The sequence below is a fragment of the Styela clava genome, chromosome 14 (assembly GCF_964204865.1).
Source record: "Styela clava chromosome 14, kaStyClav1.hap1.2, whole genome shotgun sequence".
NCBI classification, from domain to species: Eukaryota; Metazoa; Chordata; class Ascidiacea; order Stolidobranchia; family Styelidae; genus Styela; species Styela clava.
In genome coordinates, this window is record NC_135263.1 from 8,613,644 (window position 1) to 8,633,795 (window position 20,152).

A 20,152-nucleotide genomic window follows, 5' to 3' on the forward strand; every position below is an offset into this window, starting at 1 on the left:
AAGGTTTGAGTAATCTCGAATATCACTTTTTATAATTAAATTGTGAATACAAACCCCTACTTTACGCGACCGAAATACAGCCTATCACTTTTGTCGCAGAAAAATTCGCGAAATTAATAGTTCTTCGAATGAAATTTTTTTATTGAACAATTTAGGGGCCGTTTTGTAAGAAAAACTGTCGTGCAAATGTTATCTTCCATTTAGTAAAAATCGCTACGCCTAGATAGCGATCGAGATTGATAATCTCAGAATTTTTTTGTTTGTTGATCGCCTGTTTTTCTCGTCGGCGTGACTTGGTTGTATAGGCCCTGAACATCAGTAAGCGGCAAATCAATCAATACAACTACAGCAAAAGAGTTCTATGTAGGTTAACCCCAATTTCTAGAGTTTTTACCGTTAGCTATTTTCATATTTGTCCCGTCGATTTATCCTATGGCCTCTGAGATTCGGTTGTCAGCCAATTCCGCATATGGGTAACAGTTTATTGCCTCGTATGCCGGAAAAATTGTGACACGTCGATATCACACTCTTCATTTATCATGTAGACCTCAGTGGAACCATACGAATATTGAATAATTTTTGTCGGCTGTACGTCTTCAAATATCACTTGTGGGCTAGTTTCATTCACTACCGAGTGAGCGGATTCTCATTAGAAACTATTTTCCTTGACAATGATTACATGCTCATGAGAAAAAAAATTAGATGTGCAAAGTGTATTTGATAATGGGTACAAAACAAAACACTTACAGTGAACATAAAGATACATGATGGTGGGATGTCAATTAGGATTGCACAGATTCCAGAAAAATACAGAAAATATTAATGGTTGGTCATATCAATGCTACATCACAAGATTTATCAAAGAATTAATGACCAAACGGAATATGACTAGAATTGATCACATAAGAAGCAGCAATTATATAAAACATTCAACGGAAAAAGCATGAAATAGAGTTACAATCAAATTTCATTTTTTCTTCTAGCTTTCTTTGGATTTCTTGATCTACTCTTTGCTTTGCACAATGGGCAAATTGGTGCATTTCGATGAATAAGTTGATGACAAGATTGACAAGACTGGAAGAAAAATGAAATAAATGATTTGACTATGCATGCAACTTTGCAGCATATTGGTTGATAATACGAAAAATTCTGATCACAGAATAGAAGATTAGATAATTTGAAGGCTCATATTACTGGTGCAGTCATGGTGCCTACAATAAAAATGATATCTATTCTATGTTACATCTACCACTCAAAGACAGTGCTCAAACAAATTCCAACTATAAAAATGTCAATTGAACCATTTTCATGTATGCTCCACACACTATTTGCCCTTTAAAGATAGCTCTGAGTATATAACTAAAAATCTTATGAATACAAACCTTCATTGGAGCGGGTTGCTGCTGCCGGATTGTTGGTTTAGTAAGTGTGATTTTTCCACAATTTATTGGGCCTGAGGGCAGATTCAGCTGTAGAGCAGGTGGTTCTGGAACTGGTTGAACACTTGATGATGTTACTTCAGACTCTGAAGATTCACTAATTAGAAAACATTATTACACATTGAATTTCAAACCATCAACATAATAAGAAAAACACCCTTATCACAGCACAAAATTGAATTATTGCAGTTCGCAAAGTTTTTCAGCTGAATTAAAACTGATGTACCCACCCAGATTTTAGAACATAATTTAAACTCTCTGGTTCTTGCAAAGGTTGTACACCAACAGCTGATCTCATTTCATCTAGTTCTTTCTTGAGAGGTAAAAATTCTTCATGTGCTTTTTTAATTTCATCTACTAACCGTTGCCGGGCAGTTTTTGCTTGCTTTGCTAGATTTTCCATCTAAAAAAATACTGAGAATTTAAAAAAATATAACAACAACACATTTTCCTTCACCACGCTATATCTTTGGGTTGAAATATGAAAAAAAGTGTGAATTTTAGTACATTTCTAGTGTTCTAATAATAAACTATAAGCCCTTAACTTGCTGATATTTTATTATTATATGAGAGATATATTGGCTGACTAAATGTAAAAGTATGATTGTAATTTGGCGCATTTCAATATCCTATACCTTGCGTAAACGCATGGTAATTCACAGTACATTTTACATAAGCTTGCAATTAGTACCAATATATTATGATTGAATAAAAATCATAAAAAAACTTTTTTGTTACACTTAAAAAATTAGAACATCTTAGAATGGGATGAATGATGTCGATATTTCACAGAACTACTCTCATACATGATTAGAATAAATTAAATAAACCTACTGTATTAATATCTGTGTGAATCAGCCTTAGTTCCTCAACATGAGCCATTTTTTCTTGAATTAATAACTCGATTTCAGTCTGATAATCAGCCAAGCACTTTTCCTCACTATGTAGATCATTCATGAGTTCTTTCATGTTCAATTTCATTTTCTCCGCAACAACAGTTTTTTGCCTATAAACGGAAACAGAATCGATCTTTCACATTATCTCTAAATGATATTCGAAATCGAAAAATTTGCACATTGAACAACTCAAATATAGTGAAAAGTATAACTTTATGAGCTCTTATAAATAGAGAAAAATGAGAGTCGAATATTACATATCCTGAAATGTCTCAAGCCTTGTGAAAATTGGCATTTACCAACATGTAATACCATGGTATGGCTTTGATTTTATAGATTGTCCCTGTAGCTCTCGGCTCTTTAAATCTGTAAGTGGTGACCATAATTTCACCGAAGCACTCAGAGATCAGTCGGCTTTATCTCAGACTCAGTGTGCATGACCATGTTTTTGAGAAAATTTTTCCTAAAAAAAATATGCCACACAGTTTGAAAAAGGCACTAAAGTACCGTGGCATAGCGGTACTCTAATTTCTAACGTTAGCCTGCTTCCTACTGTCCTAGGTTGAGCCTATTTCACAAAGTTACCTAATTTCTTTCACGAGTTCAAGCTTTGCAAAATAATCTTCTTCAGAACTTTCGGGATCCATCTTTCTATTGTATTTTCGGATTTCACCAAACAAATGACAAAAAATACACTTTTCCAGAGAGCCAACACTAAGAGATCTAAAACGATGTTGCCTAGAGCCTGGAATTCTACAAGTTTAAAGAATTTGTATGAAGGTCTTAATGCTAATTTGATAAGTTACGATATTTAAAGAACCAATTTCTTTCCCCGCCTCCTGACTGGCTTTACACGTAAGACTGGCGGTAAGGTAATTTTTTTTGGTTCTACAATGTGGATTATTCAATTATTAAAAAAAATATAAAATAATAAATGAACAACGATGAATTATCATACGAAAATAACAAACTAATACAATACGAGCAGAGTTGTTTTATTATAGTCCATTCACCATTGATTGTATTGTTATTTATTTTTTACCATTAATTATTAAGAAAATTTTTTAATATATATTAGTTTCAATACTATGGATCACAGTTTTAAAAATCTGCAAGCTATTATAGCAAGTTCTCTTGTGAAAATCGGATGTTGCCTAAACTTTTCTACCTAGCCTATATTTCTTCTCACTATAGCCTATAGGCCTACTGCTGCTATTCTTCAAACCTTTCTTGAGGTTTTGTTTGCTCTGCCGATTCTATAATCAGTTATTTTCTTTCTTTTTTTTGTTTTTATCCATTTATCGTCAACTGCTGATTATGGAGTCGAAATAAACTTACTTATAAGTATATGGAACTTCTCAATTTTCATGATTAGAATGCTATGTATCCCCTATCCTATCCTAACATTTGGATTAGCATTTTGAAAAATTACTGCATTCTAACCAAATTTTGTGCATCGAAGTGCAAAATAGTAATATGATAGGATATAGTTTTCAACCGACAATAGACTTCACCCGCAACAATAAATAAATGGAAAAAACAATGTTAGGCACAGACAGTACATTCAGGGTCGGATCAGGAGTCTTATTTTTACCTCTTCGGAGCCGTAAGACGGAATTCTGATGTTAATGAAATTAATTTAAATATTAATTAAATTTAATGAAAGTCTGAATATCTGATAAAATTCGGAATTTTTACTCAAGAATTTCAGGGGTTTAGGATTTAGGATAGGATTTACATATTTATCCCGGGGGAGAGGAAAGCCGATAAGACGGCTTATCCATATGGCGAACCACGGCCTCTCGTCCGGTTACCATTCCAAGTCGGGTATGGGATTAGTTTTTACTGTATTGTTTGTTTTCGGAAGCATGGACTTGGTGGTGGAGGAAGCCGTAACCGACCAGCGGTTACGTGAACCACCCAACGACGGCGAGGAGTCCAGCAATCCTCTCGCACATAACCATCCCTGCATGGGATTCGAACCTGCGAACCCACGCAGAGTAATTAGAGGTGCGGTGGCGAGCGTATTCCTAACGCTTAGCCCGTTGAGCCACACCGCCGCGCCACCGGTTTATAAATTTGTAAATACTACATACATAAGCTGAAAATTTGAAAAGTTCACCCATATTTTGGACACGAAATGAACATATGGGTAGTTTTCACAGAGATATATAAATAGAGTGCGCTTCTCTCTCGTTTCCGCGGGATCATTTGAACGCTCTCTCGTTTTGACGATATGCTTCCAACTTTTCGTAGTCGCGTAATGCATTTCTTATGGGATTTGACCTTGACAGAAATCAAATATTTGCGTCACATATTCTCCTGATCATGACTCGTTTCTCATTATATATCAAACGCTAATATATCCCAGACCAACATACGGTGCTAATTTTGGCAGTTTTATAAATTTGCTCAATTTGTGGTTAATAATCAACGTATCAGTCTAAAGCGAACAAAAACGACAACAGAACATTAGCCAAGATGGCTTTTCGGAATCGCTTCCCCGTTCACACGTATTTGGCCATGTTTTATCGCCTCAAGTATTTTGCGTGGCGATCTCAATATCATTGCGTGGCCTGGTTCCGTAGTACCCGAGCTATGAATAAATATAAATAAAACTGAAGGGCGCTCTAGAAGTGTGTGTATCAATATGGAGGTAACTAATATAGTTCGCCCACTTTACATTAAGGTGTGTAAAAGGACCGAAGTCATATTCACTTGGCTAACACACACAGTACCCGATATCGTAATAGAACGAAAATAAGGAAAATCGGAATAAAGGTATAACCCCAAGTCCCCAACCTGGTACACAGACTACGGGAGCTGCGCTTCGCACTTTACCCAAGACTTGGGTGAAAGTTTCCCTGTGGAGAATATTGCATTTTTATGATATCACGCAAAAATAATTGTTTCCACCTATATCTATTGTGTAATCGCCTGAACAATCAAATTTTTTCAAGAACGAGATCCACATCGGGCTCTAAATTTCCAACTCGAATATAATTGTATTTTAATACCCACACAGTGTCGCATATACATCCATATGCGGCGCAATAGACGAAATACGGGCCAAAACCATATGCAACACGAAGAAACTCTGGAAGAATAAATGCCAAGATGGCGGCGATCAAATGATCGGCGAGACAACGCAAAACGAGAGAGAAGATCGTTTCATGTACTCCAGTTCAATGGTCGTTTTGCGTTTATTACTTATCGATCTTAAGATCGGTAAGTATGTTGATAGGTATTTGTCTGTTAGACACTTTCGTAGGCCTATGTTACGCGATATCTCACGAAAGTGATGTTGAATCTCCTCCAAATTCTGCATGTGCATTCATCATATCGAGTTATTAATTAATTAGTGATGGGACACACAGTGTCGCTGTGGAGTAAGAGCGGATGAGTCGAAACCGCAGTTTCTGTTTTGGGGGATCCCCTAACTTTCGATCGATAAGTCTTCGGTCTCTGACCGATATTCTCGTTTTGTTCTTGTTGATATTTTTTTAATGTTGTTATGAAAGAATCGCTTTTCTCATTCACCAATGGACCAATTGCCTTGAAATTTCCAATGGTCAAAGATTGTATTTTTCGCTAGTAGGCTATTACTTTTATTTATTCCGGAAATTATTCTCATTCATCGTTGTTCATTTAATATTTTATATTTCTTTCAATTATTGAATAATCCACATTGTGGAACCATAAAAAAAGATACCGGTAGGTACGGTACGAAAAGTACTTTGTTTTGGACTTCGTGTTCGTACATTTGAGCATCGCTCTCTTGTTCCTATTAACATTGGCGCATAAACAATTCACATCACAGACGTTTCTATTAATGCGGCTTCTGATATTATTTGCAAAGTTTGGAAAAGCACGTTCGATCGCAAATTATGTAGCTAGTTTCGAGTGGTTCCCAGCTACCTTCCCATGCTATCTGGCCCTTTCCGATGACCTTATAGAACAGAATTTTCCTTGCACACTTGGCGAAGTGGGGCTGACGGAAACCCCATCTACATGGAAAATCAGCCTACCTCCATCAGTGAAGTACCGGTAGGTCTTTTCTCTATCATTAGGGATCCCCACTTGAAACATGCGAGAGCATGCATATTTTCACAGCTTAATTGCGAACGCATGAAGTAATATCGGAGTACAATCGGGCGTAATTGACGTCCTGAGATAAAATAAAACGCACAGCGGAGGTTTGAACACGGGGTACGAGTACGATGAAGTAAAAAATCCACAAAGTTTCAGTGCATTCATCAGTCTGTTTAGAGACTATTTAACGCTCTATGTCTATAATTTGTCATATTGCTGATTCATGCACGAGTTCAATTAATATATATATATATATATCAGTATTCAATGCCGTTTCAAATTCATTTCAACATTAGCGATTAGTGATTACGTTGGCTCACGTCATTGTTATTGAAAAGCGTTGAAACAGACGAATAAACTAAATATTTTGATGCGTACAAATATAGAAATAATATTTGTACATATATCTCATTTTTATATCCGAGGGCAACACATTTATACGAGGTTACATTGGCCTTGGTTTTCTTTTTATACTGTTTATTTCCAGTAATATTTTATATTCGGACTATCAGAAACCACAGACGGCAATGGGCTGAATCTAGTGATATGATTCAGAATTTTAAAAACAGGATTTCTTTTGCAAGGAATTCACAAACAACAGTTTCGCTCATTTCGGAAACCACTCAACCAACCAGCTTATAGCCCTAAAAACAAGATCGGATTCACTAGTTATCACGACCTTTCCAGAACGGGTTCGCACGCACCAGTGCTACCAACCCATCGAATCTCATCACTAAATTTAAACAGAATAAAATGGAATTGTAATTTGAGAGATTTGTATAATAACAAAATCAAAAATATTAGTTTATTTATTTACATTTATAAATGGATAGAATGATTTTAAAATGCAGCAAAATTTAAGTTAAGTTGTCCAAAACGGATATTTTAACAATTGAGTGCATATGCTTTTTGCCACACCTGAAACCATAAAAAATCGAATATATAAGAATGAATTTTGCATGTTACAGGCGGATAAATCAAAGCCATGTATAAACAGTATATTCAATATCAAATTTCGTACGATCTTTGTTTAGTTTGGATCATAGATAAGAAAACCCTCATCACTTTTTTAATTTTAGTTATTTTTTGGTGAACTGTATTTACATAATCTTTTAATTTTTTATTCCAGAGGCCCAGAAAATAGTGTTATCGTACACGGCTTATGGACCTCATGAACTATGCGCACCAAGAGGGCGCACAGCCTGAACTCAGGTTGTGTACCAGGTTAGGGTACTGGTTGTGCGACATCTTGGTGCGCATACTTCATGAGTACCCGGATTATTTTATAAATAGGCCTCTTTGTCTGTGATATTCGTGTTATTAGCACGAAATTTGATCTTCTGTTTGTTTGTTTTTTTATTTTGTAATATCCACTTTTGCTCGTCGTTTAATTCACAGCGTTGACTTCAAGCGCTAACCTCAGACGCCTTTTATAGAATAATCTCGTACTGCAGTAAACAACAGTAATCTTATAATATCAACCTTTCACTGAAATTTTTAAACCAGTTGAATGCATAGAAAGAAATCTTTTTCTGAAATATCTATTTGGACTGGTATGCGATTTGTATGCTGCTTTTGTTCTCTGGGTAAAAAGTGAAATCGCCGACAGTCGGAGATCAATGAGATACGTGAATAATATATCACGCCATGTGGCTGCTCTCATTATTTTCAAATTCACTTTTATTAGATTATTGACAAAGTAAACAAAACTACAGCTTCGTCGCATATGGGACGTGAGCTTATGATTTTGGCATAATGCATCTATAACTTCACACTCCATTTTTATCACATTGTTTATTTGTTTAATCAGGGACAGCAATCATGGCATTTATTAATCATTTGTCTTTTTTGGAAGAATGAAAAATCAGAAGCTCAGAAGTCATCTGATTTTCTCTGTCATTTGCCAAACACTTCGTGTTTGATTTGATTCTGCAAAATGTACTGTCAACTCATTCATCTCTAAAGTGGTATCAAGTATATACATGGGGTCTTTCAAAGACATCTTCAGATTTGGACATAGTGAGTTTCTATTTACTCGCAGAGTTTGTCAGAGCGTAACTGAGTGATCGATGATCAAGTCTATTGTTGTCGGTACCCCGCGAGGCATTTAGCCACCGTCTATGGAAATTCCCATTACGCAGTTTTATGTTCGAAATATGAAACGCAATTTAGATTAAATCCATTCTGAAGGAAATCGCAGCTCAGACAAGAGAAAAGTAAGGATCTAATTTGAATTCATATAATATTTTGATAGCTCAAACATGATACCTGTGTATTAAATTTGCTCAAAATTTAGCAAGATTTTATATATATCCAGTATAACAATTCAATATTACGAAGTAGTATTAAGTTTGTATGCAGCATGACGTCAAAACTCGATCATAATGTTTCAATTTGAATGTACCCATTGCCAATCGAAAAAATATCTTTTTGTTCAATGTTACCATACGTGATTACAGCCCACTGTAAAAATATGTATTTTATCGTTTGAATTCTTTTGTAAATTACATTGCTAGTTTAGTAAGGCTATCGTGCAAATTGTATCGCTATTTTAACCTCATAGCGAGAGCATATATATTTTCACAGCTTAATTGCGAAAATGCATGAAGTAATATCGGAGTACAATTGGGCCTAATAAGTCCTAAGAGAAAATATAACGCACAGCGAAGGTTTGAACACGGGGACGAGTACGATGAAGTAAAAATCCACAAAGTTTCAGTGCATTTATCTTAACCCGCTATGTCTATAATTTGTCAAATTTCTGATTGATGCACGAGTTCAATTAATATATATATCAGTATGCCGTTTTAAATTCATTTCAACATTAGCGATTACGTTGGCTTACGTCATTGTTATTGAAAAGCGTTGAAACAGACGAATAAACTAAATATTTTAATGCATACAAATATATAGATAATATTTATACATTTATCTCATTTTTATCTCCGAGGAAAGTAAGGATCTAATTTGAATTATTATAATAGTTTGATAGCTGAAACATGAAATTTGCTCAAAATTTAGCAAGATTATATATATATATATATCCAATATAACGATTCAATATTACGAAGTAGTATTAAGTTTGTATGCAGCATGACGTCAGAACCTGATCATAATGTTTCAATTTAAATGTACCCATTGCCAATTAAAAAAAAATCTTTTTGTTCAATGTTAACATACGTGATTACAGCCCACTGTAAAAGATATGTATTTTATCGTTTGAATTTTTTTGTAAATTACATTGCTGTGTTATAACTGTTGGTCTGTTACACGCGTGAATAGTCAGTGTTTGCAATGGAAAATCCAATGTTTTCAATTCGCTAGTTGCCTTTTCATTTTTTAGAAAACAAAGAGAAATTGGATACTTGCCGAAGGTTTACCACGTCGCCGAAATTCGTAACAGTCAGTTAGTTGAGAAATGAACTTGTCAATGTGGGTAGCGTCTGCAAAATAATGTAAGCAAGTTAGCGTAGCGTATAGTGTCAGTTATAAGCAAATGTTCGCCACGAAACAGAAAGTACTGAACAACAGCAAAATTGAATTTTATATTTCAAACAATTAATAGAAAAAAATGGAACAGAAAGAAGTATTGAAATGCAAACAAAACTATTTCAATATTTTCCAAGCTCGTGAAAATCGGACCCGAACAATTGCTACGGTATTAACCTGATGTGATAAAAAGATCCGTTTTGTGAACAAAGTATCACATGGATTTACCGCATGGCTGCCGCCCCTTCGGGCTGATGTGTTTATGTCTTTTTTTTTTCAGAAACATAAATAATAAACGCAAATTCTGTAGGCTATTTGCACGAGCTGTGCAGGAAAAAAATCACAGCAATCACAGTTTCACCAAAATTGGCCGATAGGACAGAAAATCATTTGCTTCAATTTACAATGAGTGACTCAACGAATCTAAGAAGGCGTAAACCAGGGAGCCGTAGCAGTGAGAATGATGACGCATCTTTCACCGAGTCTGATGGGAAAGTTGAACTTAAAAAAGAGGTCAGAGAATAAAAATAATCCAAAATATGAAATATTTATTTGATTTTGTTATAAGCAATAAAAATAACGTTTTGTGATGGAGAAATTTTGTTTATAGGGAATTTGTGTATCAATATATTTTCACGTATTCTAAGTAATTTTCTTTTAAAAAAGCAATTGTGACTAATTTTACAAGGTTCATAATTTTTATTCTTAGTGAAAATAATTTGAGCTTGTGATACATCCATCCCGAGTTTCTACCGTTTTAAATACTGCATATTGACACTACGAATCTTCATTCAAAATGAATTGAATGAAGATAGTTTGTGGCTTTCGAATATAAAGAAAATCGTTAAGTTTGACCGGTGAAAAGTTTAATCAGTGAAAATCATTGAGTTTTGCATAGCTAAATCTATAATATTAGAAGCATCCAAGATATATTCCTAGAAACTGTATACAATGTTAGAAGTATATTATTTAGATCGGTTTATTCGGCGGAATCGCTCTTGTCGTTGGAACAATGATTGGATCAGGAATATTTCTGTCTCCGAAATCAATCTTACGAAATGTTGAATCAGTTGGAGCAAGTTTGTGCGTTTGGGCGGGATGTGGAGTTCTGGCCACATTTGGTAAGGGATGTCTCGCTCGAAATAAACATACAATCCAGATTTTATTTAGCATACTCCCAACTCAAACTGATTTTTACTGTACGTTTTTTACTGAAAAATCCGCTGCCAGTGTTGTGGATTTTGTAACAAGTGCTATATATTAATATCCAGGTGCAATCAGCTACATCGAACTTGGTTTGATGATACGAAAATCTGGAGGGGAATACCCATATCTTCGAGCTGCTTTTGGTGATTTGATCGCTTTTGTTTTTACCTGGACTTCTGTGCTTATTTTGAAACCTTCTTCGTTTTCAATAATATCGGTTGGATTCGCAGAATACGTGACAGCTCCGTTTTATCCCGGATGCGATCCTCCAGTCGTAGCGCAGAAATGTGCTGCTTGTTTCGCTATTCGTGAGTATATTAAGATTACCAAACTTAAATTAGGATTCTATGTTTCTACATTTACTCTTAATTTTCAAAATGTGAAAGTGTATGAAAGCAATATTAACCTGGATGTCATTATAGCCCATACTTAGGAGCAGCGTTTCTCAAACTGTGTTCCGCGGAACACTGCTTTCCGCGAGCTTCTTTGAAGTGTTCCGCAGAACAGGGATTAAAATTGCTATTAAATCGGTCGCCATGGCGATCTCGCCCGTACTTCGGCGACTCTGGGTCGTAAATTTTTTCTACCAACTGCGACACACAGGCCTTGCTATCCAAACAGTCTGAAAAGCTTGACGTTCTCGTTAACCGTTTAATATCGTTAATCGTCGGCCACATTTTTTAATAGCAAAGTTTACAGCAAACTTTTCAATTTTACCATAGGCTTATTTTTGTTTAAAACAACCCACCAATTCCACCTTCTAATTTTTCGGTGTTCCGTGAGACGAGATAAAAAGCTTAGGTGTTTCGGGGCAAAAAAGTTTGAAAAACGCTACTTTAGTGCATATATATGGTTATCAGAAAATAGAATATTATAAAATATACCTAATATTGTCCGGCATCTGCCCTACGTGGTATTCAACGTCTTAATAGTTTTCTTATTGCCACCTGAGCCGTTTTCATTTAAAATATACCGTTGACATTGAATTAATTTATATAGAATACGTAAAAAAAGTTAATCATAATTAGAACTGATATTTTAACGAGGAGGTGTATTAAAACGTCAACACAAAGTAGAGAAGAGACGAAATGAAAATTTAATCTTCTAAATTAATGCTTTTTGCCGTTTTTTTTGCAATTTCTATATATATTATTTGTAAGTAATGGAATAATATGACTTAGAATCGCCAATCCTACGACAAAGTCATTGACTATATTCAGAATACTAACATGTTGAAAAAAAGTATCGACAGTCGAAAAGTTTATATAGTTATCAATAACTGGGGTGTCGTCGCTGCAGTTTCTATTGTAGGTAATAAACAAATAAAAATTCAGTTTTGACCTGAAAAATATCATTCGATCTTCTTCGGTAAAATAGACTGTCAACACCGGTATATAAATCGCATGTATATTTGTTTTCAGTTGTCATAACGACGGTCAATTGCTACAGCGTGAAAGCAACGAATTTCATTCAAATATTTTTTACCATCGCGAAATTACTGATTATTGTAGCCATAACTATTGGAGGCTTTGTTCAAATTGGGATGGGAAAAACTCAATATCTTACGAATAGTTTTGAAGGAACAACAAGTTCCGGTTCAGCCGTGGCATTGGCTTTTTATTCCGGACTGTGGGCGTATGACGGATGGTAAGCAAACTCATTGGTCATCAATTTATTAATTTTTTCCGGATCTTTTTCGAATTATAATTAATAAATTATGTAAATCTTTATCTTTATTAGGAATCAACTGAATTATATCACCGAGGAACTAGAAAATCCAAGAAGGTAAATCAATTAGAATGCATGCATATCTATTTTTAGTCAGCCCGTCAGACAAGCATGACGTTCTGCCAAATTTTGACACATTCCTTAATAGTTGGTTAACCATCCATGAATTTTTCGAGACAAGTTAAAATAATGGAAAGTTTCAAAATTTATCAATTACCGTACTTTTGTGATCTCCATTATAAAGTTTTTCCATTTTGCTACACGTTAGTTAACAAGGTGTCTCGCTTATCATCATCCACGGGATCTGAATAGCTTCCCAATTTTAATTTAGGAAGCAATTATTTTCAAATATGAGTTTATTTCTGAATCAAATTTTACTTAAGAGTAGAATGAAGATCAAGTGCATTCTATAACTAGATATATATATTCGAATATTTTAACAATTTGTAATGAAAAAATCTAACAGCCTAAATTTACATTCACAACTAGGCATGATATCATTATTGAAAACCTCAAAATCCGATTGTCAATCTCAAAATATCTCATTTTAGGAATTTGCCTCTTATTATCTGGATCGGACTACCTCTTGTAACAATTTTATACATTCTTGTAAACATTGCATATTTTACTGTTATGTCTCCTGTCGAATTACTGGACTCAAATGCCGTAGCAGTGGTAAGTTTTTAACCTTATTTTAAGTTATGTTTTTAGTTTTGAATCCTGGGGTTGCATTACTCGAATTCGAGTTTTTTTTAACTATACGTAATTAACGGTAATATTTCAAACTCACACGGGGGCAGAACATCTGATTCTAACTTGTTTTTTTGGTTATTTTCAGACTTTCGGAGATCGAGTTTTTGGCGCATTTACTTGGACGGTACCTCTCGCAGTCGCATGTTCAACGTTTGGAGCAGCAAACGGAAGTGCTTTTACATCAGCAAGGTATATATATACATCACGATATATTCTTCGATATCGGCGAAAAACAATGCTTCCGTTCACAAGTAAAAATATCCTGCTTACTATGTTGAATTTGATAAAAATTTCGAATTCTTTGGGTACTACTCACTTATTGCCGAATTAGTTGATAAACTATTTTACCAAACAGAGGCAGCTTAAATATAATTTGCTAAGATCTGAGGGAATTATTTATACAATTGAAAGCAACTGGAATCTCGATTGCCTTCTGAATATATTTGGAAAATAAAGTCAAAGTAATGAAGTCCCAACATATATACTCAGTGATAAAATCTTTATAAACGCCGAAACCACAAGTATAAATTACGATGTCTGTACAATTGAAGGTGTTATGTAAAGGTTTGCGATAACGATTATGTTTACCGTAATATAATATCACAATTCATCGAAAAAATGTTCATGCCGAGTTTTTTGGTATATAATAATGAGATTTTTTCGATTTCTTCGTCGTCGATGACCCTAATTTTGTTTGTTTAACATTTCAGATTGACTTATGCAGCTGGTAGGAACGGCCACGTGATAAAATTGCTGTCGTACGTCAGCGTAGAACGCCTCACCCCATCTCCAGCCGCTATGTTTAACGTGAGGATATTCATATTGTTTATTCGAACCTTAGTCAATGTAAATCATCACACTTTTTATTTGTAATGAATTACAACAAGTCCATTTAAAGGGTTGGTACAGCATGATCCAGCATTAGCTGGCTGGCTGCCAAGTTTTAGTTGAATGAACTTGGACGACTTATCTTGTTGAAACAAAGTTCCATTTTTGTTAAACTACAGAACTAATCGCTTTCAATTTTTGAGTATTTAAAGATGTGTTGTCTGCCGGGAAACTCGTATATATATATTTGTTTTAATATTATTGGCCCCTCGTTTTACCCCAAATTTTGCTGGTTACAAAAAAGTCCACATCTGAGCATTACACACTCTTGTCTTGGTTATTATTACATATATATGGTTTTAATGGTCTTATACAAAATGCACTTGATTATTCAGGCTTTCATTGCAATTATCATGATAATACCAGAAAGTTCAACATTTGAAACTTTGATCGATTATTTTTCTTTCGCATCATGGATATTCTACGGCGCTACGTTTCTTTCCGTCATTGTGCTACGGTTCACAAGACCTAAGATGGAACGACCATTCAAGGTAGCTAATTAGTTGGTCAATCGACAAATAACTTCAGGATAATTTTTAGGAAAATAAGTAATTAAATAAAGCCCAAAAAACTAGAGCTATAGAATTCAATGGAAGATCTATATCATAATGTTTGTTGCTTGGTAGTGGATAATAACTACGTTGGGTTTCTTCAGTTCAATTATTGATCTTATCTTACCATTCAACTACATTCCATCAAAGATAGTGTTCAGTAATAAGCTGACAGCAAAATAATTCGTGTAATGTTTTTTTTTGAAGGCTTTTATTGGCATCCCAATAATATGTTTCCTGTGTTCCATTTACCTCGTGATCGCCCCGATCATTGAAGATCCAGCGTTAGAATATTTGTACGCCAGTATTTTCATCATTGCTGGATTCATAGTCTACATTCCTCTCATCCATTACAAGATTTCATTGCCTTTTATGGGTAAGTGGTTGGGGAACTTTATATTGTGTCTCAATTTTTATTAAGACACATTGTCATAGTTTTCTGATTTGACACATTTGATTTGGCCCCGGAATAACGCTACAATATCTGGAGGCAGCAATTAATTATCAAATGTATGGACACGGAGGCCAGAACGAAGTAATATCAAACCTTTTACAGTACCGGTGATCGGTCGGAAAACTCCGGACTTTGCTAACCACCAGATCGCACAACCGGTCGCAGTTTTCAATTTTAATGACGTCATCAAACAAAATTTGAAAGTGAGAAAACGAATCCACTAGCGCCCACAGAATTTTAAGAATCAATAAAAGTAATAGCCTTATAGGGACAACAACACTCTTTTTCCACTGAAAATTGACCGTCACAATTACATAGTAATTCTCCACAATCTCGTGGATATATATATAAAAATTTGGTTGATCAAGCACGGTGGGAGATCTAATCGTTATTAGCCGATTTTAACAATATGTTTGTCCTCGGGCTACGGGTCTGCGACTCAACTAATAGCTATAGAAACTGAATTGTTGTGACCAACTCGTTTGACCTAATTCAAATAATCTTATTTGAACCCGATATAAATCTAATACTAAGATTTTGTCAAAATTCGATTAACTCGATATGAATGCGATTGAATAAACAGTTGAAGAGGAATCGTTTTTTTCCACAACAACAACAACAAGAAATATACCAACAACAAAATTTTAATTAAACAATCCGTAGGTCCACTTCGTGTGAAAAAAGGTGACTTGGGTTGTAAATATCACAAAATATATGAATTGATAAGAATTCGTAAATAACTGAAAGATCATTGGAACGTCGTGTTCACGAATGTCAGATGAAAATTGAAGTGCTATATTCTATTTTACTACAGATCCAATCACAAGTTTCTTTCAACAACTGTTAGAAGTAGTTCCTCCTCCAGATTTCAAAGAGGATGATGACGAGGAAGAACCAAAAGAAAGCAAAGTGGCTGAAATTTAAAATGCTAAGAACTGACAACCTAAAACTAATAATATCTCTCATGCATTTAGAGTACAGTAGCCTCAAAATCAATATAACGTTTAAATTGCATGTGAACTTGGCAGAATAATCACTACACCACGAAAAAATTATTAGCTCTAGAATAACCAACTTTACAATTTTATTTCAATAACTTGAAATGCGGTAGCCTACGTTTGATATACAAATGTATAAAATACTATTTGGATTGTACGAAAGCCATGTATAGCCTACTGTGGATGATAGTTTTTGGTAGAATTGTAGGGGAGAATCTGCAAGTTCTGATCTGATATAACTCATCACTAACTATTTTAGTTTTGTTTAGAAGTGTTAAAAATAGTGAAGTTAATTAACGTGAATGAATATTATACTTTTCTTTACTAATTTTATTCACTCAAAGGTCATACCTAGTAGCTTTGAGAGTAAGAGCGTGCAAGCTGAATAGTATGCCCGAGATATTGAAATTTCGGACCTCCAAAAGTATGCGCACCAAGATGGCGCACAACCTGAACATAGTATTATGTACCGGTTAGGATTGAGGCTGTGCGACATCTTGGTGCGCCTACTTCTGGAGCACCGAAATTTCCTTAAAAAATACCCGACCTTAGATTTGTTTGAGTATACCATCAGACCGGCTTAGCAGTAGTGTTCAAAGACAATCTTTCCCACAGAAGCAGTCTGTTACGGTAGATAAGCCCGTTCATAAGTGTATCCAAGAAACAAAGATTTCCGCGGTGCGCAACAAAAATATTTAAGTACTCCAATTTGTCTTACAAGTTTGGACTGCAGTAGAGCAGAATTAGATTACGTATTGTGAGTTGCAATGACAAGATTGCCACACCTGTGTCAGAGCCAATTCATCTATCTGCAAATGATATCCACATCCCTAATTTTAAAGAAATCTCCTTGGTAGGGTTACCATAGCTGTGGTTTTTAGGCTTTACATTTCACAATTTTACTACTTAAGTCTACATTTAAAGCTATCCCGGCTGTCTCCATTGATTATATTGTAATCGAGAGTTCATGCACATATTCTCTGTCTAGATATCGGTTTCAGATCGAAAAATAGAAAGGAATTGACGTTAACGATACAAAATAATTCGAATTTAGAGTTTTTATGCACAACGACAGGAAGAAAGAATAATAAAATAGCCTGTCGTTTACAAGCATTGAGAATGTACATATTCGCAAGCCTGCAGCACCGCAAGTGATAAAAGATAACCTTGTACTGTACAGGTGGCTGACCATCACCCTCTTGACGTACAGGGCTTACACGTAACAAATTGTACTAATTATTCACTAACAACGAAACAAACAAAATCACGATTTCACCTTCAGTAAGTAGCCAACCGGTACGCTACACAGCAACGACAGTAACGAAAACACAATAATTGGTAATGTTCGTGTAGTAAGCTGGCGCTGAATGCCAAAGCGGGATATTTGGCTGACCGATCGGGACTGTCCCGCCTAATACGGGACGTATGGTAAGCCTACTCCTTGTAGTTAGTCAGATAAGGGGTCTTTTTGGGCCCAACCTTGTTTTCAGACATAAAGTTTTTTTATTTGTGATTATTCATCTTGGGTCAATGCCCATCATTTCTACATGGGTGTAGAGTTTGCAGCCTTGAGCAATTTTTTTACAGCTTGATATTTGTATTAGTGTTTTTCGTCAAATCTGTGCACTATAATGGCGCACAACCTGAATCCTAACCTGTTACAATACTATGTTCAGGTTGTACGCCATCTTGGTGCACAAACTACGGAAGCACCAAATTTACTAAAAAATACAATCAATAACTTTTAGGTATTTGTTGAACCCAGCTTCGGGTCGCGACCCATATATATGGAAATACTGTTGAAACATACGCGTAAAATAAAGAGTTCTGTTTCAGAATACCCGCATTTGTTGCAATTAACAATACAAGCCTGCTAATGCAGTCGGCAGTGGTTCAAGTGGATATACACCCGGTGGAGAACAGTCAATTATTTATTAGCAAGGATTGTTATGCAGCGGGATGATCACGACGATGCAGTGAAAGATAATGCTATCACGAGAATAAGAATGAGAAAATTGCTAAATTTTATAGTATATTCCTGGGAAAGAATGTAGTTCATTCTTATGTTCCATGCCAATGCTTTCCAAACTACCGAAGACTCTCAACAGTTTTGCTTCTTCTCTTCTATAAAAATACATTGGTATTATATATTCGCATTTCAATTTGTTTGTTCGTGCTTCCTGATAACCGATCAGTGGCCTGCAAGGAGGCCGTAGCCCCTTTTTAGGAAACCATGTCATAAACTAAAAGAGGCCACCGTGCTTCTCTTGTATGTTGTCATGCTGGACCTCGAATTCAGCTACAACAAAAAATTCATGAAAACGGGTTTCAAATTTTATGATTTCATTAATATTCTTGACAATGAATGATATACGGGTGGTAAAATGCCAAGTTATTCCAACAACATGATCATGTTTTGCACTTACAACCAATTTTGTATGTAACTTTGTTTGACAGAGCCGCAAGTGATCTAACTACAAATATCAAAAATGTGAGGCCAAAAAAGTTACACTACAACATAGTCAAATGTGCTGTATTTACGATAGATAACAGGATTACCAGAAAGCATTACATGAAAAATGGTGAAATAGAGATCAATTTAGCAATATCTACTTAGGACTTGGTGATATGCATCTGTTGATGATTTTATGTGTTTGTTTTGGAAGTTTAATGACAGAATTAATTGTGGTTGCTGGGGATGTTTAAAAAAAAGGTTGAATGGAAAAAAGTTTTCACAAAATGTCGAGGTTTGAGAGTAGCAGAGAAGTAGAAAAAATACTCCCATGTTTTCTTCATTTGATAACCACGCCACAGAATTCCGATAAATATACGCAGTAATTGCGAGAGGCAGACACGCCAAGATGGGATTTCATCGCATTGCAAACCAGTATTAGTAAATTCTTCGATATATTCGCGCATTCCCATCTGAACAGCGTGGAAAAGATTATACCTATCTACACACTTGAAAACCTATGTCAGATGAGCGTCATATTATTGAATATCAGTAAAGGAACTGTGCAATGGAAAAAGACATATAAGGCGTAACGTTCAGTAATATGCAATCAAATAATCTTATTGTAGAATATATATTTCAAAACATTTCGTCACGCCAACCGCAGTCCGAAACTTTTTGTCTCTGGCTAAGCTTAGATATCAATTGTCACTCATGTAAACTGGTAAGAGGCACACGATGGAGCAGATAATATGAGTATCCATCCCCCAGCTGTCCTTTGAGTGTGTAGTGCTGTTTTTATTGCAGATGATACTGATCTTTTTGTATTAAAGATTTACTGGCATCACCGATTCAGGGATGTCAAGTGATGGATATAAATGTACCAGTTGGAAACCAACACGCAATATTACAAAACTTTCTTCCAACACGCGGTTTGAATGAATGAAAAAGCTGAAACTAGTATTCTTTAGAACAGCATACAAATTCTATGGAATGAAATCATACACAAAAGCTAGTCAAAAACCTATAGCTCAATAAACAAGTGGAATTTGAGGCAAGTGCGCAAAAATGTGCGCGTTACTACGTACAACCGATTGAACCGAAGCACGCAGGAAAATGTGTGTGACGTACTAGTGATCAAAATGTTTGACTCAACTATGTTGGCATAACAGGTGCACATCTCGGTTTTGCATACGCATACCTTCT

The 20,152-nt window shown here is 35.3% G+C and overlaps 2 protein-coding genes across 2 annotated transcripts; one reads left to right on the forward strand and one right to left on the reverse strand.

The window, feature by feature from the left end:
• Nucleotides 1-698: 698 nt before the first annotated feature.
• LOC144431942 (zinc finger C4H2 domain-containing protein-like) lies at nucleotides 699-3,149 on the reverse strand. The gene is made up of 5 exons (XM_078119772.1): nucleotides 2,921-3,149; nucleotides 2,274-2,445; nucleotides 1,670-1,842; nucleotides 1,383-1,536; nucleotides 699-1,074 (listed from the first exon to the last, which is right to left on the reverse strand). Exons 1-5 carry the CDS (start codon nucleotides 2,980-2,982, stop codon nucleotides 961-963), a joined length of 675 nt encoding a protein of 224 aa, XP_077975898.1. The 5' UTR covers nucleotides 2,983-3,149; the 3' UTR covers nucleotides 699-960.
• Nucleotides 3,150-9,733: 6,584 nt separating this feature from the next.
• Nucleotides 9,734-16,818, forward strand: LOC144432113 (b(0,+)-type amino acid transporter 1-like). The gene is made up of 11 exons (XM_078120194.1): nucleotides 9,734-10,429; nucleotides 10,890-11,037; nucleotides 11,188-11,430; nucleotides 12,544-12,769; nucleotides 12,863-12,907; nucleotides 13,402-13,525; nucleotides 13,689-13,792; nucleotides 14,314-14,410; nucleotides 14,827-14,982; nucleotides 15,250-15,418; nucleotides 16,311-16,818. Exons 1-11 carry the CDS (start codon nucleotides 10,322-10,324, stop codon nucleotides 16,418-16,420), a joined length of 1,530 nt encoding a protein of 509 aa, XP_077976320.1. The 5' UTR covers nucleotides 9,734-10,321; the 3' UTR covers nucleotides 16,421-16,818.
• The last annotated feature ends 3,334 nt before the right edge of the window (nucleotides 16,819-20,152 follow it).

What these genes read in the sequence shown, in the direction of transcription:
- LOC144431942 (XM_078119772.1), bottom strand. Translation starts at nt 2,982, where the DNA reads ATGGATCCCGAAAGTTCTGAAGAAGATTATTTTGCAAAGCTTGAACTC. An exon ending in GAACTCGTGAAAGAAATTAG is followed by an intron (nt 2,446 to 2,920) that starts GTAACTTTGTGA and finishes TTCCGTTTATAG; the next exon opens with GCAAAAAACTGTTGTTGCGG. An exon ending in AATTATGTTCTAAAATCTGG is followed by an intron (nt 1,537 to 1,669) that starts GTGGGTACATCA and finishes TTTTCTAATTAG; the next exon opens with TGAATCTTCAGAGTCTGAAG.
- LOC144432113 (XM_078120194.1), top strand. Translation starts at nt 10,322, where the DNA reads ATGAGTGACTCAACGAATCTAAGAAGGCGTAAACCAGGGAGCCGTAGC. An exon ending in AAGTTGAACTTAAAAAAGAG is followed by an intron (nt 10,430 to 10,889) that starts GTCAGAGAATAA and finishes TATATTATTTAG; the next exon opens with ATCGGTTTATTCGGCGGAAT. An exon ending in CTCCAGCCGCTATGTTTAAC is followed by an intron (nt 14,411 to 14,826) that starts GTGAGGATATTC and finishes TTGATTATTCAG; the next exon opens with GCTTTCATTGCAATTATCAT.